Here is a 15,487-nt window from a genome sequence, read left to right as displayed (position 1 = left end):
ACCAGAGAGCTTTATTCCCACAGCAATTCTTGTTGTACAGTGATAAGCATACATTAGTGCAGTACATAAGATCTTACTGAACAGACCACAGAATGAGTTCAGGAAAATTAGATTAAATGTATTTGGTTGTGTTGTTAGGAAAAGCAAAATGATCTAAATGTAGCTGGATATGATACTGCAGGCTAGGTAACACTAAATAAGAAAATTAAATGCATACAGTTGGACTTAGTAAGTCAGAGTTATGAGATGAAACTACAGAGATTGGAGCTCAGTACAGACAGTCAAAAAGCCTAAGGCTGAATTGGTTCAAACTAGGCAGCTTCCTCTAAACTGTGTAGGCTGAACTGATAACCACCTGAACTAACATTCAGTTTTTAATTGGGAAAGGCAGTGGGGAGGTCTGCACTGACCTGGGCCAGTAGGCAGGGGAGCACTAGAACATATCTCCCAGCCTGCTGGCCATTACCAGCCCAGCCAAGTGTCCCCCAAATCTCTGCTGTCCCCCCATGGGATTCGGGAGCTCCTTGTCCGGGTGCTGGCCAACCTTGGGGGAGCCTCCCCTCAGGACGTTTTCCCCAACACAGGCCTTCCACCTTCCCAACTGCTGACTGCTTCAGCTGCTGCCACAGGAGTGAGGAAGGAGGAGTCCTCCTGGCCAGGTGCCTGCCCATGCAGCCCAGCATGGGGGCACTGGGGAACCCCTGCCTTGCAGAGTCCCCCAGCCCTGCGCAGCCTCAGAGAGCTGAAGTGACTTCTTCCCAGCTCCACCCCCTTGCCTCAGCTGCTGGAGTCTCAGGGGTCACCTGGGGAGCAGAGGGAAAGTTCTTTGCTCTCTAGCATTATTTTTGCCTTGGCCTCAAAGCAGCTAAGGCAAAAAAACAGCTGTGAAGGAGCAGGAGAATTTCTCTCTGCTCCCTAATGCTGCCTGAGACTCCTAGGGACTGAGGCAAGGCTCTACAGAAAGCTTGGGGAGGGGAAGAATCCCCTCAGCAGCCTGGGGCTTCCCTGGGCCAGGAAGGAAGCCCCCCAAAGCAGGAGCTCCCTGGTACCCCCCCCATGCTGCCCTGCAGGGGCAGGCACCCAGCTGAGAGGACTCCTTCTCCCTCCCTTCTGTGGCAGCTACTGAAACAATTAGCAACGGGAGAGAGGGTGGCCAGGGTCTGAAAAGCCCACAGCACAAGGGCTTTCTCTCCCTTGCATGTGCTGTGTAGACCCTGGCTAGGGGAGCTGCGGGTCTTCTCCCTTGCCCTCCCCATCCCTGTGGGCTGACGCACAGGCAGGAAGCAGGCTAAGGAGCAGAGAGGCAAGCCAGTTCCTGTTCCACTGGAGCAGGTAGCATAGCCAGGGCTGTAACTCAGTCCCCCAGCATGACAGGATGCTTTAAGTTGAACCAGGAAGAGATCTGGGACAGATGTTCCTTAAACCTGTTTGACCTAAATCGGTTAAGTCTGATATTACTTCCATCTGGTTTATCTTAAACTGATTATGGTAATTTTGAAAGCAGTTTATATGTACTGAACTTCTGTTCTGTTACAGGCTTAAATCAGTTTTTGATCACTTAAACCAGTTTATGTGCATCTTCTGTCCCTAGCCTGAGAGTTTTATATTTCTAACATTGGCTTATAACATTATATACTTATGTGTACAGTAAGGTTAGAAAATACCTCGATGAAAACTAGTGTTAAAACCATTATAATTGTCAGCTAGGTTCACTTCAATCAACTGATGAATTTGAGTTAACAAGTTGGTTTTTTATCAGTTTAGTAATAATTATGTATAATAACTTCTGAAACTGGAAGTACTGAATGTAGTAGCTTTTATTTATGAAGTTGGTGTTCTTGTTAGTGGTTGGAGAGAACTGCGGTATTGATCTTTTCACTTCACATTTGTCTCACAATCATATTCTAGTTTATCATGTTGTATAGGTATGATTTGTTGGGAGGCTGCCATCAACAAAAAGTACTATGAACTAGGAGATAGAAGGGGGTAAGCATTAGTATTTGTTTCTAGTCCACTAAGTAACGTGTGAGTTGACAAGACAGATGGAAAAAAAGGTTAATTCTCCCCACAAACAATGGAACAAAATGACTAAATTTAACTTTTAATATGAAGTATAACTGTGGTTGTATTCTATAATTCAGTTTGCTATTTCATTGAGTGGTTAACAACACTTGCTTGTATTAATAGGAACAATAAACTGTCTACACCAAAATGCATTGTGTTTTTAATTTAAAAGAAATTTAAAATATTGTTATGCTTTAAGAGCATGTTTTGATCATACACTTGGCACTTCAACTATTTGAACTTTGTAGGTTAAAAGTATAAACATAGTAATAGTTCAGAGAAGGTGTCTCCGTCCTGTGTAGTGTCTGCATGTTTTCTTACAGTATGTTGTTCTAACTCCCAGGGGCAGTCTGCAGCAAAACGACAAGGAAAATTTAAAAAGGTACTGAATGTCAGTTTTTGAAAAAGATATACTTAAGTCTTTGTATTCTTAAACTCTTAAACATTTTTTTTTTTCAGTATTATACTTTTTATTTTCTCTCTCGGCTGCCTCCTTAGTCCTGAGTTACCTTCAGGTGCCTTTAGCAATGCCTACTTGTAGAACAAAACATTATGGTAATGCTAGACTCCATTTAGTGGCATGTGAAAACATACAAAGATACTTCTGAGAGGTACATGCAACTGCAAACTGCTGTGACTCTCTTTTTTCTACCTTATATAAATACCACCCCCCACAGTAATTCTTTCAAGTGCTTGTGGTAAGGATTTTTCATCACAAATGCATCACCTATTCCATTTTGTCAGCTAATGAATCCATTGCAAATTGAACTTTAATGCTTGATATAGAGGTATTTGATTTCCTCCTCACTACCACCTGAACATATTTCTTCTAGACTCAGATGTACTGAAATCTAGACTACAGAGAGCTCTATAAATTCTTCTTCAGCAGTCAGTATTATTTTTATAGGAGGAGAGAACTAAATGACCTACTAAGCTTTTTCCATTCTGGCTTCTTGGATAAAATTGAAAATCATGGCCCTTGCTCAGTGCAGATTAAATTAATTTTTAGGGCAAATGTAGCCTGCTTGTGAATGTATAGCTATTTTCATACAATAACCATTTTAATCATCTCTTCATTAAGTATTAAATATTCTTCCAGCAGATAGAATCCAGTGTCACTTGCTAGGAGTTTAGTAAAACACTGGAACAGGTTACCCAGAGAGGTGATGGAAGCTCCATTCTTGGAGGTCTTCAAAACCCAGCTAAACAAAGCTTTGGCTGGGATGACCTAATTGGGGATGGTCCTTCTTTGAGCAGAGGGTTGGACGAGATGACCTCCTGAGGTCCCTTCCAACCTTAACTTTCTATGGTTGTATTCAGTATTTTTAGGGGGGAGAGGGGCTGGGTTTTTTAGGGGGTGGGAGGAGGGAAGGACTGAGTTGTATAATCACTCCTGTTCTTTCCTTTCCCAGCAACTGTAGGTTGTCTGTCTGATTGACTTTAGTATTTCATCCTTTCTCCTGCCTTTTTTTAATGTTTCATGCATATTTAACTTCTAATTTGCTCTTGGAAGAGTCTGCCTCAGGCCTTGGAAGAAGATCCTGCCCTTTTTTATTAACCTGATGATCAGTTTTCCTTAGAAAGGAGGAGGGAGCTGTGGAGCCATGAAATCATTAGCCTCTTACAACCAATTCTACCATTGCTCTTGATTAAAGACCTAATAGCTTTCTGTCTGTGAAAGACAGAAAGCGGGGTATACTTCCACCTTTTAGACTAAATAAAGCAGTGTATGGCATAAGCTTTTGTGAGCCCACACTCACTTTCAGACCATTATGGAAAAAAGATAACTTACTATAATAAAACTTTTTCATGTTGCTATTTTTCCTTTTTTCACACTTATGCTATTTCTGGAAATGATAGCTCATTCTAGAAAGAATACTAACAATTTCCATAAAAATGGTATCTCTTGCCTGCTGGTGTTGTATTCCACTAATTGTTAATTTACAGTAAGGGAATTGATATAGTCCTTATTCATATTCTTTGAATGAATTTATTGGCCCAGCATCAATTCTTTTTATTCAAATATCATTCTGTAGCTATTGGCCTGGTCCAGAGACTCTTTGCCTCCAATACTGCATTGATTGTCCTTAACGCTTCTTCTTTAATGGTAGTCTAAGTGACATCATAACAACTATTCCCAACTTCTTAGAGGATTCCCATTTTTTAAGCCATTGTGTGATGTCTTTTCTGGCTGCTTCAGCACAAAAGTTGCATCAGTCTCCTGGCAGCTTTTGAATAAACTTGCTATGCTTCAGAAACATCTTTGAAATATTGGTGATCTATAACTACTCCATCTGTGGAGTGCCTCAAGGTTCGAGATATACTTAACCTCCAGTGTTTCTAGTAGGTAGATCATAAACTTTTTCTTTTTAGGGTATTTCATTAAGTTTTTACTGAGCCATTGTAGAATTCTTTCTTCAACTTCAGAAGCTATTTAAATAAGCCATTTTGGATCATTCAGCAATTTTCCTTGAAAGAGTGTATTCTGAAGAAATCTGCTTCCCTCCAACAGTTTAGCCACCTGTCTTAGGACCAGAAAATTCTTCCTTTGTCTTATCCATATTTATGGGTAGACCCTTTGCTCTGTGATCAGTGGCCAGTCTGTGGGAATCCCCATCCCTTGAACCTGTAAAACTGCTTCCTGCATCTTATTTCTATTTGTCTGACTTGCTCTAAGTCCCTTGGGTTGTTTGATCCTGATCACTCACTGCCAGTTGAAAATACTTTTATTTGGCCTCACAGTAACCCAGGGTTTAAGCCAGAATTATGGTGGCTAGAGCAGCCAACCTTTTGTAGAAGTGATTGTTTATTCATGTATATCTAGAGAACAGAAATTGGCAAGAGATGACCTCTTCTATGTAAAAGCAGAGGTTTGTCCCTTAGAGAGAGAAATAAAGGTGGTAAACTTAGTACAGCAACTCCTTCCTCAAATGCTAGTTTGAGAGATGATAGTCAGCCCTAAACACAAAATGCAGTATTCTCCCCTGAGCATGGGCATTCTAACTGTAGGTAGCTTCTCAACAAATGGATTCCCATTCAGAGTTTTCATGTCTTTCTTATCACTGTATTTGGACTGAAAGTTTTTCTTTTTGGTGGCTCCAAGACTTGATTCAACAGGGGCTCTTCCTTGGAGAAGACTCAAGCTTGAGCAGAGATCAACAGTTACAGCATGCCTTGATTGTAAAGTTATACTTTCACCAACAGACCCTAGCTGAGAGGTTATGCCAAACAACTGAGGAACAAACTACTTTCCATATAATCTTTTATTTGTCATAACCTGAACAACAGAAAATATTCAATAACATGTGGCATGGCAAATCTGCATAGAGCAGATCAGGGAGGGGACAGACAGATAGGGTACAGAGGAGAAAACAGAGCAACAGATCAGCAGCTGACAAAGATTGGAATGGTCCTCAGGGAGAGTGCAGTTATTTTGTGGAACCCCTGCCAAAAAGGTCGGCCCCCCATTGTCCTATAGGATCTAGTAGCAGTAGTCTGCATGCACTTCAAGGAATTGGAATGAAAAAAGCTCACCGACTCATCCTGTGGACTCTGAGAAATAAGTTTTGGTTTTGTTTTAAACAGTTTGTTGTAGGGTTTCTGAGCAGCAGTGTTTAGTGACTGAACATTACCTACACTATCTAAGCCAGGAAGTGGGAGCTGCTTAGTAGTCCAGAGAGAGCCAAACTGTGCCTTTTGAATTGCATATGGCTCCTAAGCAACTTTTAAAAAAGACTCTGGAAGAAAAAGGAGTAGTTAAATTACTTATTAGGAAAATAACAACTGAAGAAAATAAAAAACACAGTGAGTAGCACTGCAGAGTGAAAAGTGTGCTTTAAAAACCAAATCACTCTCTCAGCTAAGGGTGCTGTGCACAAATCATTGACTGTGGGGCATATGCATTTCAAAAGTTTTGTCCTATGACTTGGCATTGTCAAGATTTTGGTTTACAGCTGGAAGGGCTAGGTAGTTTGGTCACCCCCTCTCTTAGTCTGTGTTATCTGAAAGTAAGGGGGACAGTAGTGGACATCTGAGTAAACTGAGATTCCTAGGAAAATATATATGCGGAGACCTTCATCTATTGGAGGTTTGACCTAGCCTGGATGTTCTCTACCTTTTTCGTTTCTAAAGTATTTCAAAAATAGGAAAAGTTGTTAGTTTATATAGCACTTGTATTTTTCATTTGCTGAGCCATTTTCATTTTGTGCTAATTTAGGAAGTGTCTTTAAGAAACTGTATAAATTCAGTTGACCTAATGGTCCTGTACCTTAGAGAGATGCAGTGTTAAATAAGTTGCTTTAAATATTTAAAGTAGGTAGGAGCTGCCTTAAGGAACATTCAGCTGTATGTGTTTTTGAGTGTTTATTATACAGGCATACCTCGGAGATATTGCGGGTTCGGTTCCAGACCACCACAATAAAGCGAGTATCGCAATAAAGCAAGTCACACGAATTTTTTGGTTTCCCAGTGCGTATAAAAGTTATGTTTACACTATACTGTAGTCTATTAAGTGTGCAATAGCATTATGTCTAAAAAAACAATGTACATACCTTAATTAAAAAATACTTTATTGCTAAAAAAATGCTGTTGGAAAAATGGCGCCGATAGACTTGCTCAACGCAGGGTTGCCACAAACCTTCAATTTGTAAAAAACGCAATATCTGTGAAGTGCAATAAAGCGAAGTGCAATAAAATGAGGTATGCCTGTATTTCATATGAAAATTCAGCTGCATGAAATGATAGAAAACCTTCAGCAAATATTCCATAAAATTTAAATCTCTCTCACTGCGGGAATGAACAAGTACCCTGCTATAAAGAGTGTTGTCCAGGAGTAAGCAATTATTTGGGCCTAAGGGCCACATAGGGTATTTTGACAAGCTGTCACAGGCCAGGTCATCATGCCCCCCTACCCCAACAGCTTGCCAAAACTCCCTGTGTTGCTTTGTGCAGGTGCAAAGCAGTGCTCGGGAGCAGGATGGGCATGATCTGTTCCCTGCATGACCTGGGGGCATGGGGAGGAGAAACCACAGCTGGAGGAAAGGGAAGCAGAACAGCCCCACTGGCGTGGGCCCCCAGCAGTGGCACCTCCTCCCACTCCTGCTGTGCTCTGCTGGCCGAGCAAGCGGGACGCTTCAGCCAGGCAGCTCCCCCTGAAGGCAAGGGAAGCAGAGAGGCACCTGGCCAGCTCCAGCCAGATTGGAAACAGCACCCCCCAGAAGCTGCGTGCTGGCCGGCCTGGGCTGGCGCTGGTGAGAGCGTGGTGCGGGCTGCCTCAGTGGGAGCAGGTAGGGCTTGGACCCATGCAGAGCTCCCTGGGGGCAACTGCAAACTGGATCCAGTCAGTTGGGCCAGATTTGGCCTTCACGCTGTATTTGTCCACCCCTGCTGTAGTCTAACTAGATGAAGTGAAGAGATGAACTGCGAACATCACTCATAAAAATAAGCTCCACTTTTTGAGTATGTATGGATGGAGTAGGGCTGATGGTTCAGTGTGAATTGTGTAGCCATGATTAAAATGGTTGGTTTTTTATACACTCTCCCTCCCCCTTAATCCTTGTTTAAAGATGTTACAGATCTGTATCCTCAGACTGATATCGGATCAGGAGTATGCTTTATACTTTAGCAGGGTTATCAAACTAATTTGGCACTGCAAACCAGGTGAGTGTTGTGAGCCAGGTCCTAGGGCTAGATTAGGCCCCCATGCACCTTTTGCCCTCCGCCCACCCCCATATAGGATCCAGTGTATGAAGTGTTCAGTCTGGGACATGGACACATTACTCTCCCAGGAAGGTCCTAGAAGCAGGGTGCCTGCTTCGGCCAGTCTGGAACCCATGGCATCTGGACCAACTGGAGGGGCACTATATGTGGGTTCACTCTTAAGACCCAGAGGCCAGATGATAGGACTCCATGGGCCTGATCCAGCCTGCTGGTTGCATTTTTGATACCCCTGTGCTATACTATAATTATAGAAAAATGCTTTAACATTTTGTTTCTCTTGACTCTTCAGAGCATTTTTTTTTTTTAACTTTACTAAATACCCTTCAGATACAAAAGGTGGAATTACACATGGAAATAAGTAATTGATGGTTAAATTCCTGAAACTGGTTTAATTTTTGTGGCAAATTAAGTGATCTTCCACATATTTAGTTTGTAGTTCTATAAAAATAGGATGTTTTGTGAAACATAAATCATTTCATGTGTTGTATTAGAGCTTAGCTTGTTAAAGAATAAATAGAGGGTAGCTGTAATGTTTAGGTCTGAGAGCAGGTACTACAGAAGGTTGGTCTGTCTGTCTGTCTGTCGTCATTTTTTCCTGTGGAAAGCAACGTATTAATTTCTCAATTGTATGCAGTTCAGTTGCTATGATGTAGACAAATCCAAAGAAAATTTGTGGAAACTTATGAATGAAAGCAGTTTCCATGAACCTCATGAAAATGGCGATTTTTTTCCCCCACAATTTTGGCATGGAATTGCTGGGTGGAGCAGGGGGTAGAACTTACTGAAAATAAAATGTTGGCTCCCCACTAAATGCCAGTGGTCCTCAGGGCCACTTGTGGCCCAGCCTTGCAGCCTGCTGGGGGCAGGGGGAGCTGCCAACATAAAAGGTGAGCCGAACTTCCCTGCCCCTCACTGCTGATCTGGCTGAGAGGGCTGCCTGTTGTGTGGCCTCTCTCCTCTCTGCCAATTGGCAAGGGGCAGGGCTGCTCATTGGCAGACCACTTGGGCAGGCCAGCATGAAAAGACTGCAAAAATGGCACCATATGCAACAAGCAGCCCATGACCCTTTTTTTCCCTCGCCTCAGCAGGAATTAAGTAGATCCCTACTTGCGATGTTCATATTGATACAACCTTCTGATGTAGACGAGCCATTCAGACTTCTTAAACCCTAAACATAGGGAGTCCTGTGGACATTACCAAGCAAGACCTGAGAGGACTTCGAACAAAACTGTCCAGAAACATGAATAAAACTGTATAGAAAAAAGGATAGTTTTATTTTTTTCAGGAAGGCATAAAAATCTGTTTTTTGTTTTTATTTGACTTATTTAAAGTGTTTTCATACTCTCTTTTTTCAGACTTTTTTTTTTAAATTGGTTGTTTTGTTTCTTTTTTTTGTGCTCATTTGACTCCAATTACCGTATTTACTTGAGTACAAGATGAGGTTCCTCCCCACTCCCCCCCTGTCAGCATGGTGGGGGCCCCTTGCCTTACACTTGCATACAAGGAGACCTCATTAAATACATTGTCTACCATTAAACTGCTGCCAAAAGCAGCATGTGCTCAGTAATGGAAGCCAACTGTGAAGTTGATTAATTGCAGTCAACACTGAGCATGACCATAAAACATGTGGCCCATATTGGGCAAACAAAGTCATGGGAACCTACCACAAGGATGGATTAGTGTAGCCCATCTCAGTACGATGCATAGTAGTGCTCATTGCACACAGTTCCCCTCAGCACCAACTCTGCTCATGAGGAGGCACTACACTGAGTACATTTTAACTTCCTCTTTACTCCCATAGCTGAGCTGTGCCTTTCTTTCCAACTTCCAGTGAGTCCTGTTTCTTCACTGGCCTTAAACGGCACCAAACAGGTCCCCAAACAGCTCACCCAGAATCTCTATTGCCCCCTCTCTCAGCTTGTTGCATATGATTAATGTGGCCCCACCCTCTGCAAGGTGGTGCCAGACCAGGTTGCCCTGCACATCATCTGCATATACATTTTTGGAACATCCAAGAACATGCGGTTCCAGCCATGAGTGGGGGGCTGATTAGCAGAGATCCTTGGTGCGGGGACAGGTAGATGGTATCTGGAGTACATGCGCATACTGAGTAGTGCTGAGCTGTGGGGTCATCATGGCTTAAAACACTGTTGGCTTTACTGGGCCCAGCCCAGTAAACTATAGAGTAAATAATGAGCCTTTTGGCTTTGGACTAATATCATGCATGCTTTGTACCCTGTGTAAGATGCTACAAAAGTACTGCTTAAAAGTGTGTTTATGGAATACCTGTGCTAAAACTTGCAGCAGTTTCAAAAAAGGTAAAATATTTAATTCTGGATGAACTAAGGGTCCTAATGAGCGGGGAGGGGGCTGCAAGGGGAAGAAGCTGGAGGGGAAGGCGAAGGAGCAAAGGGAAGAGGGTTTTCTAACCTACCTTCCCTTCCCCCTCCCCCCCCCCGCCGGCAGATTTATTTTTTCTACTACAGCAGTAGGAGGGGGACAAAATCAAGTTAAACCTCCAATAATTAGATAGCATACCTGGAAAATTATAACTAATTTATAAATTTTCTGCATATAGAATCTAATTGTACTTGGGGTAGTCTTATATTTGAGTAAATATGGCATCTTGCTAAACCTTGTACCAGTGTCCCAGTTACTGTATCTGTTCTTCCATGGGTTTGTTCATTCATCATACTCTGGCTAGGTGTTGCAAAAGGTTCATCCTATATTTATATTCCTAAATGAATTTTAGTTTTATTTTCAGCAGTAATAAGTATCATTCTTTGGTATTGCATGTCTCCATAGCTCAATGTTGTAGTTCCATACTGTTTCACATCAGTATGGAACTACAAGGGACTCTGAGTAGAAACGGACATTGCCTTCATGCTGCTGTAAAAGTTTTGACAGTGGCAACAGCAGATACCCATCTTCTTCTGCTATAACATAAACAGACATCTGCCACAATAAAACAGCACAATTAATACCTTTTTGTCAAGTCTAGTTTGTGACGCAACAGAAGTTATGGATGCCTAACTGGAACTGCCTGTGCTCTCCTACCAGGCAGCGATTCCCTGGGTTTGAGGGGCCCAATCCTGTTTGCCCCAGGATATCCTGTTCAGGATCAGACCTCTCACACCTGTCTGGCTTTCCCTGCTTCCAGAGGCACACCCTCTGCAATCTCCTTGGTGTGTCTGTGTAAGCAGGGGACACATCACCCATTGATTTTGCAGGACAATAGGTAAATATTTCGCCCAGTGAAGTGGATCAGCTGTGTTGACATTCTAGCACAGCTGATCCACTTCAGTGGGTTCTGTCTTGTTACACTGATCTAGCAAGCTGTGTTGAAAGTCCAGTGTCGAGCTGCTATATCATTGATACTAAAGGACTTTTAGCAAGTGATTCATTTGAATTGGTGTAAAAGACCTGTAGCATGTTTAGCAGTTTCCAGTAGTTATCTTTTTACTCACAAGGTGTGAAGTTTGTCCCTGTTTTGAGGGCTTAATGTTTTCTGGCTTCAGTCACAAAACTGTTCTTCCCCTGGTCCTGCAACATGTGGTTGTGTGATTAGGGAATTTATTTCTGTGAAAATATTCTTTATTTCTATTTATGTAAATGTTTAGTTTTCAAAACTAAAAATAAATGGACAACATAGTTCACAGAATACCATAAATAAACTTTGAGGTTAAAGATTCTGTACTCCAAGTGATCTTTACTACACAACCTTTACATAGTGAAATGTATTTGGGCTGTACACTCAGATTTGTTCCTTTTTGCAGCCTGGTTGAAATGAATAACAGCAACGTTGTTAAAGGAAAAATTAGAATGGTACTAACAGTTATTAGGCATGGTTTGAAAGCTGTTTTACTGTTTTTATTAGCAGAGCTAACTTTTAAATTATATAAAAATGTGTTTAAGGAATAATTGCTTCTTGAACAATTTAGATTATTTTCATCTTTTGACTACATAAACTGGTTTGGATATGGGACTTCTGATGCAGGCCTATGAAAGCACATTATTTTAGTTATCTAAATTTCAAAAATTCTCTTGAAAGATTTACTGCTGTTTGGGTTGTAGTATCTGAGTGTAAATCAGTATAAGCAGTGCTGAAAATCTTGGTAGCAGCAGCTTAGATAGCTAGTTCATCCAAGGTTTAACCAATCATGTGCTTGATGAGTACTGCAAAGGCCCTGGAGGGGAACACTTTTGTATATTATGGGTTTATTGATGTTTTATCTTAATGGATTTTCTTAACATACCTGAGTATTTCTTTCATTCTTGCATGTTGTTCCTACGTTTTAGAAGATGGGATCTCCACCTGATCCTTTTATTTTCCTAATTTGTCTACTTTCTTGAGCCATATCTATAACTCTACTTTTTGTGACTAAAATACTAATTTTAGTCACCTCTAAAGAAACCTACAAAGCACATAAGCCCATATAATGTTTAGATTTATAATCTAAACACCGTACAGATCCTAACCTGTAAATTGAGAGAGACTAGGAAAAACATACACATTTTAAATATGCATTTTGAAGAAAATTAAGTTTGAAAATTAATGTTTGAAAATTAATGTTAAGTTTCTTAACATTAATGCTTTGCTCTCAGGATCTGTTTTCATCAAAAGCATATTTTAGCTCAGTGTAGCTGTTCACTTTCATTTAGTTCTTTGTAAGTTAGATCACTAGCGATGTTTTTTAGTGGAAAAAAGCACAGAGGGTTGTTATTTTTTTTTCCCCACTCCTAGGACATACTGACTGTTCATTATCATCTGATACCGTCACCAGCAAAAACTAAGAACGGCAACAAGGAGAAAGAAAGGGAACCAGAAAAAGAAAAAGATGTAAAGGAAGAATTTGCTGAAGCTTTAAGAGACCTGAAGATACAATGGATGACCAAGTATGTCCTTGTTCATATTGCTTTTTAAATTTTATATTGTTAATCACAAATTTTATAGAACAAATGAAAATGTAATGCTAGGTTATAATTGCATTTGTGACATTGAAGAAGCAGTGTCTAATCACTGCTAATACTGCCTCTTGACTAGAAAATGCAGACATATTTTCATTACCTCTCTTTTTTTTTTCTTTTTGGCTAGGCTGGATACCCCTGACATGTACAATGAACTGAAAGAAGCCTTCCCTAACCATCTTCCATTGTATGTTGCAAGACTTCACCAGCTGGATTCTGAAAAGGTGAGTTCTACGGTATTCATCTGAATATAAGATGACTTCAATTTTAAGACAGCCCTTCAGTAATAGATTCTATACATTTAAAAATACATTTATAACTTTTGTATAGTATCTAAGTATTGGAGGGGCATCTTAATTTAGTCTCCTGCACTGCTGCAGCAGGGAAAGCGGTGGTGGGAAGGCAAGGGGAAGAGTGGAGAGGGGAGCAGTAGGGAGGGGCGGGAAGCCTGGCCCGAATGCCTCAGCCTCTTGCCCTCCCCACTGCCCCTCCTTGCAACCCTCTCCCTTGGCCTTCCACCCTACCACCTTCCCCTTCTCCCCTGCACACTGCCTTTTTACCCTCTGCAGGGGCCTGGGTTTGGGCACCAGACCTGGCCTGCCTGATCCTCAACCTGCACTACTGCCTCATCTCCAACCTGTGCTGCTGGCCCCAAACTCAGACCCAGACATGCTGCAGCTGACTCCAGGAGGCAGCAGCAGCTCCTACCCTGGTGTGTTGCAGGTCACAGCTCCAGCCCTGGACCCCTTTTGGGGCCAGAGCTGGAACCAGAGCCATATCGACTGTGTATTCTAATCCAAGACTTGTATCCAAGACAGACAAAGACTCTTTTTATCCCCTCACCCCCATGTTGAAGGGGTGTGTGTGTGTGTGGGGTGTAGTGCTGGATTCAAATAAATATGGTTTGGTTTATTTTTTTTTAATTTTAAGGTTTTTAACTACCTAGTTGGCATAATGGATCAAATCTGGAGGTTCCTCCTTCACCGTTCTTCACAGATGCTTTATCTTTAAATGGCTGCTCTGCCTGCAGTAAACTGTGTAGGGTCGAGACTTAATAATAAAGTTTACACTATTGTAGAGATGCATGTTTCTGTACCAGTTTTTCTAAATGAGTATACATACCAGACTACTGTAGTTAGTTGTTTTTCTTTTTTGGGGGGTAGCAAGGGTTGTTCCTAGCTCAGAAGAGAAACAGCTTGATTGCTTATCATTGGTTGCTTTTTAGTATTTGTAAAAAATATTACTGAGAGAAGAGTGTTTTGCATCCAGTATGACAGGCGTACGAAATCCAGGACTGTCCCAGCCAAACTGGGACATATGGTCACACTACTGTTGCACCAACTCCTTTCTAATCTGTTATCTTAACCAAGGTATGTGTGGTGCTAACATTCCATCCCTATGCCTTGCCAGGCTGTTGTTTTCTTATTTTTTTCGGATTGCACAGATTTTTAATGCATGATTCAAGGCTCATATTTGGGGTGCCCATCTTTTTCTTGTAGGTCACTTCTCTAAACATGATCTCTGAATTTATAGCAAGATCTGGCTCATCTTAAATCATGACTGTGTCGTGTATTGTCAGTATCCCCCACTTTTCATATTTGGCTTCTGGTTAGGCTACTATTTGGGGTATGTTGAACTGGTCCCCAGACTGTATGACCTTTTGAGACACTTTGCATGTAAAATGAGAATTAATACTTGCATTATTGGTCCTGTCCACTTAGATTGAAGGCCTCATGAAGTAGCATCTTCATCTTGGCATGTATGAACCATATTAGCTTAATAGGGCCTTTATTATTTGTTTATTGAAATGTTAACAAAAATAACCAGTTCAATAAACTAATGATAATGTTGCAATCTCCTTGTTACCGCATTCATATTAATAAAGTCCTGTATTAAGTAGGGGTGACTTTGTTTTACTAAACTGTTTTTTTTTTTATAATTATTATCTAGGAGCGAATGAAAAGACTTGATGAAATTGTTGAAGCTGCAAATATTGTTATTTCTCACATTGATCAAACAGCCTTGGCAGTGTATTTTGCCATGAAGACTGATCCCAGACCTGATGCAACTACTATAAAAAAGTACCTACCCAGTAAATATTTTTTTTCTTGCATCCATCCTATTTCTGTAGTCTGTAGACATAGTTACCTACTCTGCATATGTGTATTCTAATTAGGTTTTTTTTAAAACAGATAATGTTTTGAAACTTGGAATCAGAATTGCTTATAGGTGGAAAAGGGCTTTGGGATGTGTACAGTTAGGGTTCCATATACTTTTCTAGAATACAGAAAAACTCTGAAACTTAGAATTACTTCTGCTCAGGAGAAAAGTCCAATTAAGAATGGCTTTTAGGTCAAAATTCAGGTACATGAGCAAATCTATAAAGGAAAGCTTGTGTTTGTTTATAAATTTGAGTTTAAGATGTCATAATAACCATACTACTGCTATTTGTAAAGGAAAAAGCTCTTGGGAAAAGGACTGTAGGGTTTTGCTTGACGGTGTGAAACATTCAAACTCAGTATTAAGGTGCTTCCAAAATGTTGGTTAGTTGAAGCACATTTGAAAAAGCCAGTATGAAGTGCATATGTACATTATGTATATACACTAAGTTGAGGAAGAAAGTGGTAGTTCTCTTCTCAATTCTTATCAGAAGTTTTTAGGTATTAAAATATTCAAATACCAGTGTTTTCAGTAGAAGGACAGTACTTCTGGAAGGATAAGACTTCCTAATTTCAGA

At 41.0% G+C, this 15,487-nt stretch overlaps 1 protein-coding gene across 2 annotated transcripts in view; it reads left to right on the top strand.

The window, feature by feature from the left end:
• The window catches only part of TPP2 (tripeptidyl peptidase 2), an 84,450-nt gene that overhangs the window by 51,100 nt on the left and 17,863 nt on the right, over positions 1-15,487 (top strand). Inside the window, exons 24-27 of one of the 2 annotated variants that reach the window (XM_090022549.1) lie at positions 2,408-2,446; positions 12,527-12,678; positions 12,878-12,974; positions 14,701-14,831. In XM_090022549.1, the coding sequence (XP_089878675.1) occupies positions 2,408-2,446; positions 12,527-12,678; positions 12,878-12,974; positions 14,701-14,831 (419 nt within the window). The remainder of the gene's footprint in view (positions 1-2,407; positions 2,447-12,526; positions 12,679-12,877; positions 12,975-14,700; positions 14,832-15,487) is intronic. The other variant, XM_090022556.1, reaches the window with a different exon arrangement.

This window comes from Crocodylus siamensis, chromosome 1, assembly GCF_052110815.1.
Source record: "Crocodylus siamensis isolate JL-2025a chromosome 1, ASM5211081v1, whole genome shotgun sequence".
Lineage (NCBI taxonomy): Eukaryota > Metazoa > Chordata > Crocodylia > Crocodylidae > Crocodylus > Crocodylus siamensis.
Note: the sequence above shows the minus strand (reverse complement) of the source record. Positions and strands in the feature narration are given on the sequence as shown.